This window comes from Mustelus asterias, chromosome 6 (genome assembly GCF_964213995.1).
Source record: "Mustelus asterias chromosome 6, sMusAst1.hap1.1, whole genome shotgun sequence".
NCBI classification, from domain to species: Eukaryota; Metazoa; Chordata; class Chondrichthyes; order Carcharhiniformes; family Triakidae; genus Mustelus; species Mustelus asterias.
In genome coordinates this window covers 34,443,334-34,462,287 of record NC_135806.1, presented here as the reverse complement: position 1 = coordinate 34,462,287, position 18,954 = coordinate 34,443,334, and the positions used below count along the sequence as shown (strand labels likewise).

Here is an 18,954-nt window from a genome sequence, read left to right as displayed (position 1 = left end):
GTTAGCACTGCTGCTTCACAGCTCCAGGGACCTGGGTTCGATTCCCGGCTTGGGTCACTGTCTGTGTGGAGTTTGCACATTCTCCTCGTGTCTGCGTGGGTTTCCTCCGGGTGCTCCGGTTTCCTCCCACAGTCCAAAGATGTGCGGGTTAGGTTGATTGGCCATGCTAAAATTGCCCCTTAGTGTCCTGAGATGCATAGGTTAGAGGGATTAATAGGTAGTGTTCACCCCAGTCCAACGCCGCATCTCCACATCATTTCTTTCTTGACACATGGCTTTGTCAAGGGCAGGTCATGTCTGACAAACTTGATTTGAGTTCTTTGACGAGGTAACACAGGTAGTGGATGAGGATAGTGCTGTGGATGTTGTATATTTGGACTTTCAGACAGCATCTGATATGGTGCCACATGCAGGTTCGTTAGCAAATTAGCAATGTTTGGGATTGATGGGTCCTTGGCAGCATGCATTAGAAGTTGGCTAAGAGATAGGACAGTAAGAAGTTTAACAACACCAGGTTAAAGTCCAACAGGTTTATTTGGTAGCAACAGCCACAAGCTTTCGGAGCCTTAAGCTCCTTGAAAGCTTGTGGCTTTTGCTACCAAATAAACCTGTTGGACTTTGACCTGGTGTTGTTAAACCTCTTACTGTGTTTACCCCAGTCCAACGCTGGCATCTCCACATTAAGAGATGGGAAACAGAGGGTAGAGATAAATGGGCATTTCTCAGATTGGCGACAGGTTGAAAGTGTTCCCCAGAGATTAGTGTTGGGACCCTTGCTTTTTCTGATTGATATAAACTATTTGGAAATGGGTGTCGAGGGCAAAATCTCTAAATTTGCAGATGATAACAAGCTTGGGAGAATAGTGAATTGTGAGGATGGTGTTGAGTGACTTAACAAATTGGCCAAATGGGCAGACACCCGGCAGATGAATTTCAATGCAGAAAAATGCTCCTTCGTCAGATGGAGTGGAAGAGTCAATTACTAGGGGGCACAGATTTCCACTCCATCTGACGAAGGAGCAGCGCTCCGAAAGCTAGTGGCGTTTGCTACCAAATAAACCTGTTGGACTTTAACCTGGTGTTGTTAGACTCCTTACTGTGTTTACCCCAGTCCAACGCCGGCATTTCCACATCATGACCTCCCCTGTAGCCAGTGAGGATACAAAGATTTTTCTCAAGGGCCCAGCAATTTCCTCCCTTACCTCTCTCAGTATTCTGGGGTATATCCCATCAGGCCCTGGGGAATTGTCTACCTTAATGTTTCTCAAGAACCCCAATACCTCCTCCTTTTTGATCTCAACATGACTCAAACTATCTACACATCCTTTTCCAGACTCATCATCTACCAAGTCCTTCTCTTTGGTGAATACTGACGCAAAGTACTCATTTAATACCTCGCTCATTTCCTCTGGCTCCACGCATAGATTCCCTCCCTTGTCCTTGAGCAGGCCAACCCTCTCCCTGGCTACCTTCTTGCTCTTTATATATGTATGAAAAGCCTTGGGATTTTCCTTAATCCTGCTGGCCAATGCTTTTCATGACCCCTTTTAGCCCTCCTTACTCCTTGCTTAAGTTTCTTTCTACTTTCCTTGTATTCTACACTTGCTTCGTGTGTTCCCAGCCGCCTAGCTTTGACAAATGCTTCCTTTTTCTCTTTGACTAGGCTCACAATATCTCTCATTATCCACGATTCCCAAAACTTACCATACTTATCCTTCATCCTTACAGGAATGTGCCGATCCTGAATCTCTATCAACTTACACTTGAAAGCCTCCCACATGCCAGATGTTGATTTGCCCTCAAACATCTGCCCCCAATCTACATTCTTCAGTTCCTGCCTAATGTTGTTGTAATTAGTCTTTCCCCAGTTTAGCACCTTAACTTGAGGACTACATTTATCTTTATCCATCAGTACCTTAAAGCTTACTGATTGTCCCACAAATTCGACACTTAGAATTTTTTTGGGAGAATTCCACCCATCAATGTTAGCCGTTTTTCTTTCTCCACAGCACTTTGAGGCCTGACTATTTCCAACATTTTTTGTTTATATTTAAGATTTCTGCAATATTTTGCCTTTTGTCAATTACATTTCTTCCTTGATCGGCAAGTTTGATACACTCAGCCAATTTGCCTTAATTCAACCAAATTCTACTGAAGGTTTGGAAGAGATTACACGCACCTTGTTTCTTCCGCTTGGCGCTCTGCTTTTCAGGTTCAGATTCTGAACCAACCTCTACTTGTTCAATCTAAATTTAAAAAGAGTTCATACATTTCAGATCAAAAGTGAACTCAGTCTTGAATAATCCTAGGAACAGGATATGTGATGGAACTGTATTTTAATTTTTCTTTACACTGTACATTCAGATATCGAAAGGAAGATGATCTCTCACTGCATGCCCAATACAGATTGCAATCACACACAGATAAGCTATGATGCAGCAATGCATATTGTTTCACAGAAAATTGGGACTAAATAAGAACCCATGTTCTTTGAATTTCCGAACTCAACTGCACTCCATGGTAAGTGCAGAGCAGAGGCCAAATCTCTCTTGAGAAGCAGAAAAAAGGGTTACACATGTGTCATCAGGGGAGGGTAACTGATGGCCAGTGTGAATTCTATGAAATCGACTGGGCTAGTGACAAACTAAACCCATCTCTGGAAGTAGATTTCATGCTGGGCCTAGAAACAATTCAGTCCAATGTCAACATACACCAAAACAACAACATCTAATCAATTCTGTGTACAACAATAATGCAATATTTTAAAAGAAATTGTTACAATAGGTATGTATATGTACTTGAACCCACTCACATGGATTTAACTTAACAAGTCTGGATTTAGGTGCTTAGGTGCATCAGAACCAGATTAATGTTCACTGTTGACACACTTAGACCCAAAAGACAGCACAGAAACTTGCAAATTTCTTTAAGCATTTGTACAAACCAACAAGATGTTCTCTACCTTTCTCTTTCTTCCCCTCTTGGCACCTTTCTTTGGAGTTTGTACTATCGCAACTTTCTTTGCAGATGTTTCCTATTAAAACAATAAGCCATCAAAATGGACCAAATAACCATAAGCTTATACATGCGGCAATTTAAATATAGAAAAACAAGATTTAAGTGCATTTTGTTGGGGGTAAAAATAAACCTAGACAGAGGGAAGAACAAGGTAATTACTTCAAACAAAAGATTATGGTGGGGCATCACATGACCCACCTCAAATTCTGCAATCAGATATAAATTGAAGTTCCCCAGCAGAGGATTAAGCCTGCTCAAATGCAATAGATTGGAAATCAGCAGGTTTGTGGTGTGTATAAATGGGGAAGATCCACAACCTGAGAAATAAGAGAAGGGTTATGCACGGTACCTGAATTAGCACCGAGAAATATTATGCAGCAGAATCCTAATCTCAATGATTAGGCTCAAGACCACTTAGGAAGGTAAGCAGAGATCATAGAAATCCGACAGTGCAGGAAGAGGCCATTTGGCCCATCGAGTCTGCACCGACCACAATCCCACCCGGGCCCTATCCCCATATCCCACATATTTACCCGCTAATCCCTCTAACCTACACATCCCGGGACACTAAGGGGCAATTTAGCGTGGCCAATTAACCTAACCCGCACATCTTTGGACTGTGGGAGGAAATCAGAGCACCCGGAGGAAACCCACACAGACATGGGGAGAATGTGCAAACTCCACACAGACAGTGACCCAAGTCGGGAATCGAACCCACGTCCCTGGAGCTGTGAAGCAGCAGTGCTAACCACTGTGCTACCGTGCCGCCCATGGCTCACTTAAATGCTACAAGCCTCACTGCAGGGACACAGAGGCCCAACTTTATTTTGTAACTGAGTGAACAAATCAGAGGTTAGTTTGGCATATTAATCTATTTCTTGTGGAACTACCAAGACATTAAAGTTACACAGGAATGAAACATAATCACTGGAGACTATCATATGAAAAAATAGAGGAATGTGATAGTGTTGGTAATCCAGAGATCTCGGTGAATAAATCGAGAGAATGCAGATTTACATCCTACTGTGGCAATCTTAGAATCTGAATTTAGTTTGAGAACATAAGAAATAGGAGCAGGAGTAGGCCATCTAGCCCCTCGAGCCTGCCCCGCCATTCAATAAGATCATGGCTGATCTGAAGTGAATCAGTTCCACTTACCCGCCTGCTCCCCATAACCCTTAATTCCTCTACCAATCAGAAATCCACCTATCCGTGAACATTCAACGAGGTAGCCTCCACCACTTCAGTGGGCAGAGAATTCCAGAGATTCACCACCCTCTGAGAGAAGAAGTTCCACCTCAACTCTGTCCTAAACTGACCCCCCTTTATTTAGAGGCTGTGCCCTCTAGTTCTGGTTTCCCTTCTAAGTGGAAAGAATCTCTCCACTTCTACCCTATCCGGCCCCTTCATTATCTTATATGCCTCTATAAGATCACCACTCAGCCTTCTAAACTCCAACGAGTACAAACCTAATCTGCTCAATCTCTCCTCATAATCTACACCCCTCATCTCTGGTATCAACCTGGTGAACCTTCTCTGCACTCCCTCCAAGGCCAATATATCCTTTCGCAAGTAAGGGGACCAAAACTGCACACTGTATTCCAGCTGCGGCCTCACCAATGCCTTGTACAGATGCAGCAAGACTTCTCTGCTTTTATATTCTATCCCCCTCGCGACAAATGGCAACATCCCATTTGCCTTCTTGATCACCTGTTGTACTTGCAGACTGAGTTTTTACAACTCATGCACAAGGACCCCCAGGTCCCTTTGCACAGTAGCATGTTGTAATTTTTTTCCATTTAAATAATAATCCAATTTGCCATTATTTCTTCCAAAGTGAATAACCTCGCACTTGCCAACGTTTTACTCCATCTGCCAGATCCTCGCCCACTCACTCAGAATATTCAAATCTCTCTGCAGACCTTCCGCTTCCTCCACGCAATTCACTTTCCCACTTATCTTCGTGTCGTCAGCAAACTTTGTTACCCTACACTCAGTCCCCTCCTCCAGATCATCTATGTAAATAGTAAACAGTTGAGGCCCCAGTACCGATCCCTGCGGCACGCCACTAGTCACCATCTGCCAACCAGAAAAGCACCCATTTATTCCAACTCTCTGCTTCCTGTTGGAAAAGCCAATCCCCAATCCACGCTAACACCCTACCCCCAACTCGGCGTGGCCCAATCTTCTGCAGCAACCTTTTGTGAGGCACCTTATCGAATGCCTTTTGGAAATCCAAAAACACCACATCTACCGGTTCCCCTCCGTCAACCGCACTAGTCACATCTTCATAAAAATCTAGTAAGTTCGCCAAACACGACTTTCCTCTCATGAATCCATGCTGCATCTGCTTGATCGAACCATTCTTATCCAGATGGCCTGCTATTTCTTCTTTAATGATGGATTCCAGCATTTTCCCAACTACAGACGTTAAGCTAACCGGCCTATAGTTACCAGCCTTTTGTCTACTTCCTTTTTTAAACAGCGGCGTAACAGTAGCCGTCTTCCAATCAGCTGGCACTACCCCAGAGTCCAGTGAATTTTGATAAATAACCACTAACATAGCACATAGAACAGTACAGCACAGAACAGGCCCTTCGGCCCACGATGTTGTGCCGAGCTTTATCTGAAACCAAGATCAAGCTATCCCACTCCCTATCATCCTGGTGTGCTCCATGTGCCTATCCAATAACCGCTCAAATGTTCCCAAAGTGTCTGACTCCACTATCACTGCAGGCAGTCCATTCCACACCCCAACCACTCTCTGCGTGAAGAACCTACCTCTGATATCCTTCCTGTATCTCCCACCACGAACCCTATAGTTATGCCCCCTTGTAATAGCTCCATCTACCCGAGGAAATAGTCTTTGAACGTTCACTCTATCTATCCCCTTCATCATTTTATAAACCTCTACTAAGTCTCCCCTCAGCCTCCTCCGCTCCAGAGAGAACAGCCCTAGCTCCCTCAACCTTTCCTCATAAGACCTACCCTCCAAACCAGGCAGCATCCTGGTAAATCTCCTCTGCACTCTTTCCAGCGCTTCCACATCCTTCTTATAGTGAGGTGACCAGAACTGCACACAATATTCCAAATGTGGTCTCACCAAGGTCCTGTACAGTTGCAGCATAACCCCACGGCTCTTAAACTCCAACCCCCTGTTAATAAAAGCTAACACACTATAGGCCTTCTTCACAGCTCTATCCACTTGAGTGGCAACCTTTAGAGATCTGTGGATATGAAACCCAAGATCTCTCTGTTCCTCCACAGTCTTCAGAACCCTACCTTTGACCCTGTAATCCACATTTAAATTAGTCCTACCAAAATGAATCACCTCACATTTATCAGGGTTAAACTCCATTTGCCATTTTTCAGCCCAGCTTTGCATCCTATCTATGTCTCTTTGCAGCCTACAACAGCCCTCCACCTCATCCACTACTCCACCAATCTTGGTGTCATCAGCAAATTTACTGATCCACCCTTCAGCCCCCTCCTCTAAGTCATTAATAAAAATCACAAAGAGCAGAGGACCAAGCACTGATCCCTGCGGCACTCCGCTAGCAACCTGCCTCCAATCCGAAAATTTTCCATCCACCACCACCCTGTCTTCGATCAGACAGCCAGTTACCTACCCAATCGGCCAACTTTCCCTCTATCCCACACCTCCTCACTTTCATCATAAGCCGACCATGGGGGACCTTATCAAACGCCTTACTAAAATCCATGTATATGACATCAACTGCCCTACCTTCATCAACACACTTAGTTACCTCCTCAAAAAATTCTATCAAATTTGTGAGGCACGACTTGCCCTTCACGAATCCGTGCTGACTATCCCGGATTAAGCTGCATCTTTCTAAATGGTCGTAAATCCCATCCCTAAGGACCTTTTCCATCAATTTACCAACCACCGAAGTAAGACTAACCGGTCTATAATTACCAGGGTCATTTCTATTCCCTTTCTTAAACAGAGGAACAACATTCGCCATTCTCCAGTCTTCTGGCACCATCCCCGTGGACAGCGAGGACCCAAAGATCAAAGCCAAAGGCTCTGCAATCTCATCCCTTGCCTCCCAAAGAATCCTAGGATATATTTCATCAGGCCCAGGGGACTTATCGACCTTCAGTTTATTCAAAACTGCCAGGACATCCTCCCTCCGAACATCTATTTCCTCCAGCCTATTAGCCTGTAACACCTTCTCTTCCTCAAAAACATGGCCCCTCTCCTTGGTGAACACTGAAGAAAAGTATTCATTCATCACCTCGCCTATCTCTACTGACTCCATACACAAGTTCCCACTACTGTCCTTGACCTGCCCTAACCTCACCCTGGTCATTCTTTTATTCCTCACATAAGAGTAAAAAGCCTTGGGGTTTTCCTTGATCCGACCCGCCAAGGACTTCTCGTGTCCCCTCCTAGCTCTCCTAAGCCCCTTTTTCAGCTCATTCCTTGCTAACTTGTAACCCTCAATCGAGCCATCTGAACCTTGTAATGCATCCGCTATTACCTCTGACATTTCTTTCAGTACCCTGGGATGCATTCCATCCGGGCCCGGGGACTTGTCCACCTTCAGTCCCGTTAGTCTACCAAGCACTGCCTCTCTAGTAACAATAATTGTATTGAGTACCTCTCCTCCTACCAACACTCGATCGTTAACATTCGGTAAACTATTTGTGTCTCCCACCGTGAAGACCGACACAAAAAACCTATTTAAAGTCTCAGCCATTTCCTCGTTTTCCACTATTAAATCCCCCCTCTCGTCCTCCAAGGGTCCAACATTCACTCCAGCCACTCTATTCCTTTTTATATATTTGTAAAAACGTTTACTATTATTTTTTATGTTTAGAGCTAGTTTAGTTTCATAATCTATCTTTCCTTCCTTTATCGCTTTCTTAAGTCATTCTTTGTTGTTTTTTTAAAGCTTTCCCAATCTTCTAAGTCTCCACTATTTTTGGCCACTCTGTACGCATCAGTCTTTAATTTAATACTCTCCTTTATTTCCTTCGTTATCCACGGCTGATTATCCCTTTTCTTACAGTCCTCCTTTATCACCGGAATATAATTTTGCTGAGTACTGAAAAAGATCTCCTTAAAAATCCTCCATTGTTCCTCAGCTGTCCTACCTACCAGTCTGCTCGCCCAGTCCACCCTAGCCAATTCAGCCCTCATCCTATCGTACTCCCCTCTGTTCAAGCAGAGGACCTTGGTTTGGGACCCTACTTTCTCCCCCTCCATCTGCACCAGAAATTCGACCATATTGTGATCACTCGACCCAAGAGGGTCCTTCACAAGAAGATCCTTAATTCTACCTGTCTCGTTACACATTACCAGATCTAAGGTAACTCGTCCCCTCGTAGGTTCCCCTAGAAATAAAACCTAGAAATAAAATTCTGATAATCGAACTGCTTGAAGGTCAAAGTATCATAAAAATGCAGCTAACTCACTCATGTCTTTTAAAAAGACCTGCTGCCCTTAACCAGTCTGGATGATGTGTTCTTAGAAACATAGAAGATACGAGCAGGAAGAGGCCATTCGGCCCTTCGAGCCTGCTCCGCCATTCATCACGATCATGGCTGATCGTCCAACTCAATAGCCTAATCCTGCTTTCTCCCCATAACCTTTGATCCCATTCGCCCCAAGTGCTATATCCAGCCGCCTCTTGAATACATTCAATGATTTGGCATCAACTACTTCCTGAGGTAATGAATTCCACAGGCTCACCATTGGGTGAAGAAACATCTCCCCATCTCTGTCCTAAATGGTCTACCCTGTATCCTCAGACTGTGACCTCTGGTAGGGGTGTCCGGAACCATCGGGAACATCCTTCCTGCATCTACCCTGTCTAGTCCTGTTAAGAGTTTTATAAGTCTCTATGAGATCCCCCCTTCATTCGTCTGAACTCCAGCGAAAACTATCGTAACCTAGTCAATCTCTCCTCATACATCAATCCCACCATCCCCGGAATCAGCCTGGTAAACCTTCGCTGCACTCCCTCGAGAGCAAGAACATCCTTAGAAAAGGAGACCAAAACTGCACACAATACTCTAGGTGTGGCCTCACCAAAGCGCTGTATAATTGCAACAACACATCATGCTCCTGTACTCAAAACCTCTCGCAATGAAGGCCAACATACCATTTGTCTTCTTTACCGCCTGCTGCACCTGCATGCTTAACTTCAGCGACTGGTGCACAAGGACACCCAGGTGATGCTGCACACTTCCCTCTCCCAATTTACAGTCATTCAGGTAGTAATCTGCCTTTTCGTTTTTACCTCCAAAGTGAATAACCTCACTTTCATCCAAATACTGCATCTGCTCTTGATTTGCCCACTCACCCAACTTGTCCAGATCACACTGAAGGATCTCTGTAGCCTTGTCCCACCTAACTTGGTATCATCTGCAAACTTTGAGATGTTACATTTTGTTCCCTCATCCAAATCATTAATGTATATTGTGAATAGCTGGGGTCCCTGCACCAATCTCTGTGGCACCCCACTAGTTACTGCCTACCAATTTGAAAAGCACTCATTAATTCCTACTCTTTGTTTCTTCTCTGCCAACCAGTTTTCTATCCATCTCAATACACTTCCTCCAATCCCATGTGCTTTAATCACAGTCAAGCACGATTTCCTCACTTGTCACTCTTGATAAATGCTCCGCTATAAAGTCCTTGATAATGGATTTGAGAATTTTCCCCACTACCGATGTTAGGCATACTGGTCTATAATTCCGTTTTCTCTCTACCTCCCTTTTTGAATATTGCAGTGACATTAGCTACCCTCCAATCTGCAGGGACTGTTCCAGAGTCTATAGAATCGTGGAAGATGACCATCAATGCATCCCACTATTTCTAGAGCCACTTCCTTAAGTACTCTGGGGTGTAGATTATCAGGCCCTGGGGATTCATCTGCCTTCAATCCCATCAATTTTCCCAGCACCATTTCTCTACTAATATTGATCTCCCTCAGTTCTTCCCCCTCACTAAATCTTGCATTCTCCAGCATTTCTGGTATCTGATTTGTGTCCTCTTTTGTGAAGACAGAACCAAAATGTGTATTCAGTTGCCGAGCCATTTCTTTGTCCCCTATTATACATTCCCCCATTTTTGTCTGTAAGGGACGTACACTTGTCTTCATCAACCTCTTTCTCTTTACGTATCTATGGAAACTCTCAGTGTCAGTCTTTATGGTTCCTGCAAGCTTACATTCGTACTATATTTTCCCCTTCTTAATCAATCCCATGGTCCTTCTTTGCTGAATCCTAAACTGCTCCCAATCCTCAGACCTATTATTTTTCTTGGCTAATCTGTATGCTTCTTCCTTGGATCAGATACTCTCTCTAAATTCCTTTGTAAACCATGGATTGGCCCTCTTACCCATTTTGCTTTTATGCCAGACAGGAATAAACAATTGCTGCAGTTTCCCCATGCGTTCCTTGAATGTTTGCCATTGTCTATCCACTGTCATCCATTTAAGTAACTCTCCCCAATCTATCAACGCCAAATCACGCCTCATATCCTCAGTTTCCTTTATGAAGATTCAGCACCCTAGTCTCTGAATCAACTACTTCATTCTCCATCTTGATAAAAAAGTTCTATCATGTTATGGTTGCTCATCCCCAAGGGGTCTCGCATAGTTAGATTGGCAATGATTCCCTTCTCAATTTCAGTTCTACTATGAAGTCACCTTTCATAGTTATATCAAACTGCAACAAAGGATAACTCAAAAAAGAGTCACCATCGCTCTTTCAGGGTAACCAAGTTAAACAATATATGCCAGCCAAGCTAGCGACACCAACATCCAACTAACTAATAAATTAAAAGAGATCCCTGCTAGGTACTGACATTTTAGTCTAAATCTGGGCAGTTTAGTAATGGAATCTGCATTTGAACTTTCCCAAAGTGTCGGACGACACAAAGGTTGATGGATTTGCGGATAGCGATGAGGACCATCAGAGGATACAGCAGGATATAGATCAGTTGGGGACTTGGGCGAAGAGATGGCAGATGGAGTTTAATCCAGACAAATGTGAGATAATGCATTTTGGAAGGTCTAATACAGATAGGAAATATACAGTAAATGGCAGAACCCTTCAGAGTATTGAACGGCAAAGTGATCTGGGTGTACAGGTACACAGGTCACTGAAAGTGGCAATGCAGGTGGAGAAGGTAGTCAAGAAGGCATATGGCATGCTTGCCTTCATCGGCCGGGGTATTGAGTTTAAAAATTGGCAAGTCATGTTGCAGCTTTATAGAACCTTAGACAGGCCGCACTTAGAATATAGTGTTCAGTTCTGGTCGCCACACTACTGGAAGGATGTGGAGGCTTTGGAGAGGGTACAGAAAAGATTTGCCAGGATGTTGCCTGGTATGGAGGGCATTAGCTATGAGGAGAGATTGGAGAAACTTGTTGTCACTGGAGCGACGGAGGTTGAGGGGAGACCTGATAGAAGTCTACAAGATTATGAGAGACATGAACAGTGTGGATAATCAGAAGCTTTTTCCCAGGGTGGAAGAGTCAATTACTAGGGGGCACAGGTTTAAGGTGCGAGGGGCAAGGTTTAAAGGAGATGTACGAGGCAGATTTTTTACACAGAGAGTAGTGGGTGCCTGGAACTTGTTGCCGGGGGAGGTAATGGAAGCGGATACGGTAGTGACTTTTAAGGACAAGTACATGAATGAGATGGGAATAGAGGGATATGGTCCCCGGAAGGGTAGAGGGTTTTAGTTAAGTCGGGCAGCATGATCGGTGCAGGCTTGGAGGGCCAAAGGGCCTGTTCCTGTGCTGTAACTTTCTTTGTCTGCTGGATTACTCAGAGGACAGACAACTGGAACTTGGATATTGGAGGGTTCACTGTTTGTTAATCTGTAATAGTTTTAAAATATACCAGAGAAATCACTAGTTCGCAGTAAAGATCATAATACTATAGGACCAATGGATCTCATTCTAATCCAGAGTGGGGGTCAGAGGTCAGGTTAATTATATAATAAACTATCAAGATTATTTCAAGACTCATCTGCCATACAGCTTTCTCTCAACAGCCCGAATTCCTCCCTTACAAACTCTAACATGTCAAAATTTCCATTGCCCACTTTCTGTTTCAGATCTTTTTTTTTCACCAAACTGCACCTGTAGCCTCTTCTGAATCCTGGTCTCACACTAAATTCAAAGTCCTGGCTTTGTTGGAACCCTTCCACAGCTCCATGCCAACTTATGTTCAAATTCTTCCTCCATCATAACTTCACTGGCTTCCAACACATATAGCTCTAGCTATATTTTTCATATTAGAGGACTGCAAATGTTAGACCCTTGTTCAAAAAGGGGAGAGGATAAAACCTGGTAAATGAGAACTTGCAGAGACAAGAATCCATGATAATGCTATTGGGAAAATTACAGGTTAATAATTAACAGATTATATGGATTTGTTAAAGGCAAACTATGTTTGCCTAACTTGAAAATTCTTTGAAAGTTTGTGTTGTATATATGGATTTTCAAAAAGGCACTTAATAAAATGACCCGTTAGCAAAAGTGAAGCCCATGGAATGAAAGCATCAGTGGCAGTGTGGATATGTAATTGGTTAAGGATCAGAAAATAGTGAACGGTTGTTTTTCCAGAGCGCAGGAAAGTATATCCAGTGGTCAGTATTAGAGCTGCTGCTCTATTTGATATTATTGATGATCCAAACTTGGATATACAAGGCATAATTTAAAAGTTTGTAGATAACATAAAACTTGGAAATGTGGCAAATAACATGGTGGATACCAACAGACGTGAGGACATTAACTGGTGAAACGTACACACACATATAACAGATGAAACAAAATTGTGGCATAGCGTGATGCCTTGAGGGATGGCAATATAAACGGAATAATGCAGGAACAGACACCTAAAGGAATATATCCACACAAATGTTTGGCTGTGAAGGACAGGTTGAGAAGGCTATTAAAAGCAAGCAAGCAAGGATTCTTGGCTTTATAATAGAGGCTTAAAGGTCACGGAAGTTGTACTAAACCTTCATAAGTGACTGATTACTCTGTGTGGAGCACTCTGTCCAATTCTGGGCACCACAGTTTAGGAAGGTGTTAAAGCTCAGAGATGATGCAGAAATTTACTGGAATGATATGAAAGATTCACCACGCAAGTTAGTGGGTGATCCTAAAGAAACTGGGGTTCCCCTCCAGAACCTGAAGCTTAAGGGGAAATCGTTTCCAGTAGCAGGTCTACAGTTATTGGCAAAAGGGGGGCTAGTTTTCTATATATGTACACATGCACATTACACACAAGTTGTTACAATCTGGAATACACTGCCTGTAAGGCTAGTTGAACAACTTTCAAAGGGAAATTAAATACATAGTTGAATGGGAAGAAATTTCAGGGCTATGAGGAAAGAGCATCTCATAATACTAATGGTTAGCTCATTCAAAGAGCACGCTCTAGGCTTGATGGACCAATATCCTCCTTTGGTGCTGTATTATTCTATGGTTTCATGTTTCTTCCTGTCAGTGTTCAGTCATTTTGGTCTCATCCACTGAAAGTGCTTCCATTAATTTTTTCCTGTTATCACCTTTAAGAACCTTATTTGGCTTGGTGTCATTTTTTTTGTCTGATTACCCTGACTGTTTTACTATGTTACTGCCACCAGATAAATCAAGTTACTCTGATGGATATTAGGAGAAGTGAAAACATCCAGACAACCATGAGTTAGGTCTTACCTGCATGAGTAACCTAAAACACAGCTAAAAAAGATGGTAAACCAGGCAAAGGATAGTAAAAACATAACACCAAACACTGTGTTCTTTAATTTATATTTGTTAAGTGCAGGGTGTCATGCACAATGGTCATTTGATGATATATATTACTTACTTCGTCACTATGCTTGTCGAACTCTGGTGAACTGGCAGCATCAGACTCCTCTTTTCCCAGATTTGAACCACCTGTTTCCTTCCCCTCTTCAGCATCTTTGTCAGTTGACAACTTGCGAGCTCGTTTATTAGAACCCTAAAAAGTACCCAAATACTGTAAATGGTTAACACGTATCACAGGAACAACTCAATCACCAACCCACCAGATGTAATGCATTTCTAATCATGGAATCGGTGAGCCCAATAGCTTCCTTCTGTGGTGTAACCACTCTATGCTTCTATAAGCTAGTGCTGTAGATAAAATGTATTTGATTTGAGCTGAAATTTTAAAGTCATTTGTAAAACAGACAAGAATTTTGTTTTGCCTCATCAGTTACACCATGATAATTAATGCTCAGCCAACCTTGTTACATTTGGAAATGGAGGACAAATCCCCCTCCATTTTCTTATGCAGCAACTCAATGGTGTATTTTGAATACAGCGAGCCTCATGCTTACTTTCTGTTACTTGCTTTTATGTTTTGCACCAATTAATTGCTGAACTCACCTGCTGTCCTAGAAATTTGACAGTAGGATTATTTTCAACTTCCCACAATCCTTCGTTGAAACCCTTTCGTTTGTTGGGCTTCCCATATTTCTCCTTGTTTTCTTCATATGGATAAATGTCTCGTGGACCCAAATAGGCACTGCAAAGTTATTGAAAAATTAAAATATGCTCAGCTTCGACATTTCCTAGGTTAGAGCTATATCTTTCAGTACAAATTTCAGCGGAGAGGGTTCAAGCACTAGACCCTTATGTAACTGGCAAAACTACCCTATGTTACAGAAAACGGTACAACATAAAATTCATAAATAGGAAGGCAACTGTAGATAACTATTACATTTCCACTCACACATCTTTTTTCTAATTTTATTTAAAAAATACAAAGTGTCAGCTGTGGCTCATCAGTAGCACACTTATCTTGGGGTCAGAAGGTAGTAATCCACTCCCGCCTTTATCACACGAGAGATTGACTGACATTTCACACCTATCAAAGCTATGGTCTTTCAGATGGGACATTAATTTTAGGTTGGATCTGCCCTTTCAAGTGGACATAAGATCAAACAGTGCTATTTAAAGAAGAGCACAGGACTTCCTTTGTTGTTCTTTTGTTTAAGAAGGGTAGCAAGAATAATCCAGGTAATTACAGGCCGGTGAGCCTTACGTCAGTGGTAGGGAAATTATTGGAGAGGATTCTTCGAGACAGGATTTATTCCCAGTTGGAAATAAGTGGACGTATTAGTGAGAGGCAACATGGTTTTGTGAAGGGGAGGTCGTGTCTCACGAACTTGATCGAGTTTTTCGAGGAAGTGACGAAGATGATTGACGAAGGTATGGCAGTGGATGTTGTCTACATGGACTTCAGTAAGGCCTTTGACAAGGTCCCTCATCCCCTCAAACGCCGGCATCTCCGCATCATGACTACCATCGACACCACAAACTGCTGGTTCCAAGTGGAGAGGATCTCCAAGAAGATCGCGCATATCGACATAGACATCAAGTTTCTACAATGCCGGCATCTCCACATCATAAGGTCCCTCATGGCAGACTGGTGCAGAAGGTGAAGTTGCATGGGATCAGAAGTGAGCTGGCAAGGTGGATACAAAACTGGCTCGATCAAAGAAGACAGAGGGTAGCAATGGAAGGATGTGTTTCTGAATGGAGGGCTGTGACAAGTGGTGTTCCTCAGGGATCAGTGCTGGGACCTTTGCTGTTTGTAATATATATAAATGATTTGGAGGAAAACGTAACTGGATTGATTAGTAAGTTTGCAGACGACACAAAGGTTGGTGGATTTGCAGATAGCGATGAGGACCATCAGAGGATACAGCAGGATATAGATCAGTTGGAGACTTGGGCGGAGAGATGGCAGATGGAGCTTAATCCAGACAAATGTAAGGTAATGCATTTTGGAAGGTCTAATACAGATAGGAAATATACAGTAAATGGCAGAACCCTTAGAAGTATGGATAGGCAAAGGGATCTGGGTGTACAGGTACACAGGTCACTGAAAGTGGCAATGATGGTGGAGAAAGTAGTCAAGAAGGCATACGGCATGCTTGCCTTCATCGACCAGGGTATTGAGTTTAAAAATTGGCAAGTCATGTTGCAGCTTTATAGAACCTTAGGCCGCACTTGGAATATAGTGTTCAATTCTGGTCGCCACACTACCAGAAGGATGTGGAGGGTTTGGAGAGGGTACAGAAAAGATTTGCCAGGTGTTGCCTGGTATGGAGGGCATTAGCTATGAGAGAGGTTGGAGAAACGTGGTTTGTTCTCACTGGAGCGACGGAGGTTGAGGGGAGATCTGATAGAAGTCTACAAGATTATGAGAGGCATGGACAGAGTGGATAATCAGAAGCTTTTTCCCAGGGTGGAAGAGTCAATTACTAGGGGGCACAGGTTTAAGGTGCGAGGGGCAAGGTTTAAAGGAGATGTACGAGGCAGATGTTTTACACAGAGAGTGATGGGTGCCTGGAACTCGTTGCCGGGGGAGGTAGTGGAAGCGGATACGGTAGTGACTTTTATGGAGCGTCTTGACAAGTACATGAATGGTATGGGAATAGAGGGATATGGTCCCCGGAAGGGTAGGGGGTTTTAGTTAAGTTTGGCAGCATGGTCGGTGCAGGCTTGGAGGGCCGAAGGGCCTGTTCCTGTGCTGTAATTTTCTTTGTACTACCCCCTCAACCAACAACAAGCTAATCATTATTGAATTACTGCCATGTTTCCCAATATTACAACAGTAAATACACTTTAACAATACTTCATTGACTGTAAAGCATTTGGAGTGTCCTGAAAGGCACTATATTAATGAAATTTATTTATTTACCAGCTCATTGGAACTCTGCAAATCTCCTCATTTCAGAGCAGTGGCTACCATTTATTAAATGCTTCTAAAGCATTTAATAAATGCCAAAATAAATTTATAAAGCATTTAATAAATGCTTCTAAAGCATTTAATAAATGCCAAAATAAATGCCAAAAAGTGATTAGCAGGAAAATTTCATACTAACTTTACTGCAACAAGGCAATAACAAACTAAACAACTAACCTACTCAAGTGAATCGTGTGGAGGACGGAGAAGATCTGCAGAGACATTTGGACAGGCTGAGTGAGTGGGCGAGGATATGGCAAATGGAGTATAACGTTGATAAATGCGAGGTTATCCACTTTGGAGGAAATAATAACAAATGGGATTACTATCTCAATGGAAACAAATTAAAACATGCTACCGTGCAAAGGGACCTGGGGGTCCTTGTGCATGAGACGCAAAAGCCCAGTCTGCAGGTACAACAGGTGATCAAGAAGGCAAATGGGATGTTGGCCGATATCGCGAGGGGGATAGAATATAAAAGCAGGGATGTCTTGATGCACCTGTACAGGGCATTGGTGAGGCCGCAGCTGGAATACTGTGTGCAGTATTGGTCCCCTTATATGAGGAAGGATATATTGGCATTGGAGGGAGTGCAGAGAAGGTTCACCAGGTTGATACCGGAGATGAGGGGTTTGGATTATGAGGAGAGGCTGAGGAGATTGGGTTTGTACTCGTTGGAGTTTAGAAGGATGAGGGGGGATCTTATGGAGACTTATAAGATAATGCGGGGGCTGGATAGGGTGGAGGCGGAGAGATTCTTTCCACTTAGTAGGGAAGTTAAAACTAGAGGACACAGCCTCAAAATAAAGGGGGGTCGGTTTAAGACAGAGTTGAGGAGGAACTTCTTCTCCCAGAGGGTGGTGAATCTCTGGAATTCTCTGCCCACTGAGGTGGTGGAGGCTACCTCGCTGAATATGTTTAAAGCGCGGATGGATAGATTCCTGATCGGTAAGGGAATTAAGGGTTATGGGGATCAGGCGTGTAAGTGGTACTGATCCACGTCAGATCAGCCATGATCTTGTTGAATGGCGGGGCAGGCTCGAGGGGCTAGATGGCCTACTCCTGCTCCTATTTCTTATGTTCTTATGTTCTAAGAGTGCATAAAGAATTTTTAATCCATTTTGGAAGAAAGGCACAGAATGGGTGTCACAGTGGTTAGCACTGCTGTCTCACAGCGCCAGGAACCCAAGTTCAATTCCCAGCTTGGGTGACTGTGTGTATGGAATTTACACATTCGCCCCGTGTCTGTGTGTGTTTCCTCCGGGTGCTCCGGTTTCCTCCCACAATTCAAACATGTGCGGGTTAGGTTGATTGGCCATGCTAAACTGCCCCTTAGTGGCAGCAGGATTAGCAGGGTAAATACATGGGATTACGGGGATAGGGCCTGGGTGGGTTTGTGCAGGCTCAATGGGCTGAATGGCCTCCTTCTGTATTGTAGGGATTCTATGAAAGAGGACCTCCATTAATATAGTGTCTTTCGTGAGAACAGAGTTCCACTTGAGGGCAGTTAGGACCTCAGTTTGATGCTTCATCTGAAAGACAGCACCAACAGGTGCGAAGCATCAGCCTTGATTGTGTACTCAAATCTCTGGTATAGGACTTGAGTCCACAACCTTCTGACTCAAAGGCCAGAATGCTATCATTGAGTGACGGCTGACATATAAAGCATTTGGTTTTATGGAAGTCAGCAGCCTAACAATCCAGGTGTGATATTAGTTATTTCCCTTTAAAATGGATACACAAAGAACAAAGAAAATTATAGCACAGGAACAGGCCCTTCGGCCCTCCAAGCCTGCACCGACCATGCTGCCCGACTTAACTAAAAACCCCTGCCCTTCCGGAGGCCATATCCCTCTATTCCCATCCTATTCATGTATTTGTCAAGATGCCCCTTAAAAGTCACTACCGTATCCACTTCCACTACCTCCCCCGGCAACAAGTTCCAGGCACCCACCACTCTCTGTGTAAAATATCTGCCTCGTACATCTCCTTTAAACCTTGCCCATCGCACCTTACCCCTGTGCCCCCTAGTAATTGACTCTTCCACCCTGGGAAAAAGCTTCTGACTATCCACTCTGTCCATGCCTTTCATAATCTTGTAGACAAATGTGAACTCTGGCCTGACAGACAGTTAAGATCTCAGAACCATTTCTGTAATGGAGT

General features: G+C 43.5%; 1 protein-coding gene across 2 annotated transcripts in view; it reads right to left on the bottom strand.

The window, feature by feature from the left end:
* psip1a (PC4 and SFRS1 interacting protein 1a) overlaps positions 1-18,954 on the bottom strand; it is a 78,110-nt gene that overhangs the window by 53,904 nt on the left and 5,252 nt on the right. For both annotated transcript variants that reach the window (XM_078214158.1, XM_078214159.1), the window contains exons 3-6: positions 14,424-14,562; positions 13,879-14,013; positions 2,963-3,034; positions 2,180-2,246 (exon numbers count right to left, since the gene is read on the bottom strand). In XM_078214158.1, coding sequence (XP_078070284.1) covers positions 2,180-2,246; positions 2,963-3,034; positions 13,879-14,013; positions 14,424-14,562 — 413 coding nt within the window. The remainder of the gene's footprint in view (positions 1-2,179; positions 2,247-2,962; positions 3,035-13,878; positions 14,014-14,423; positions 14,563-18,954) is intronic.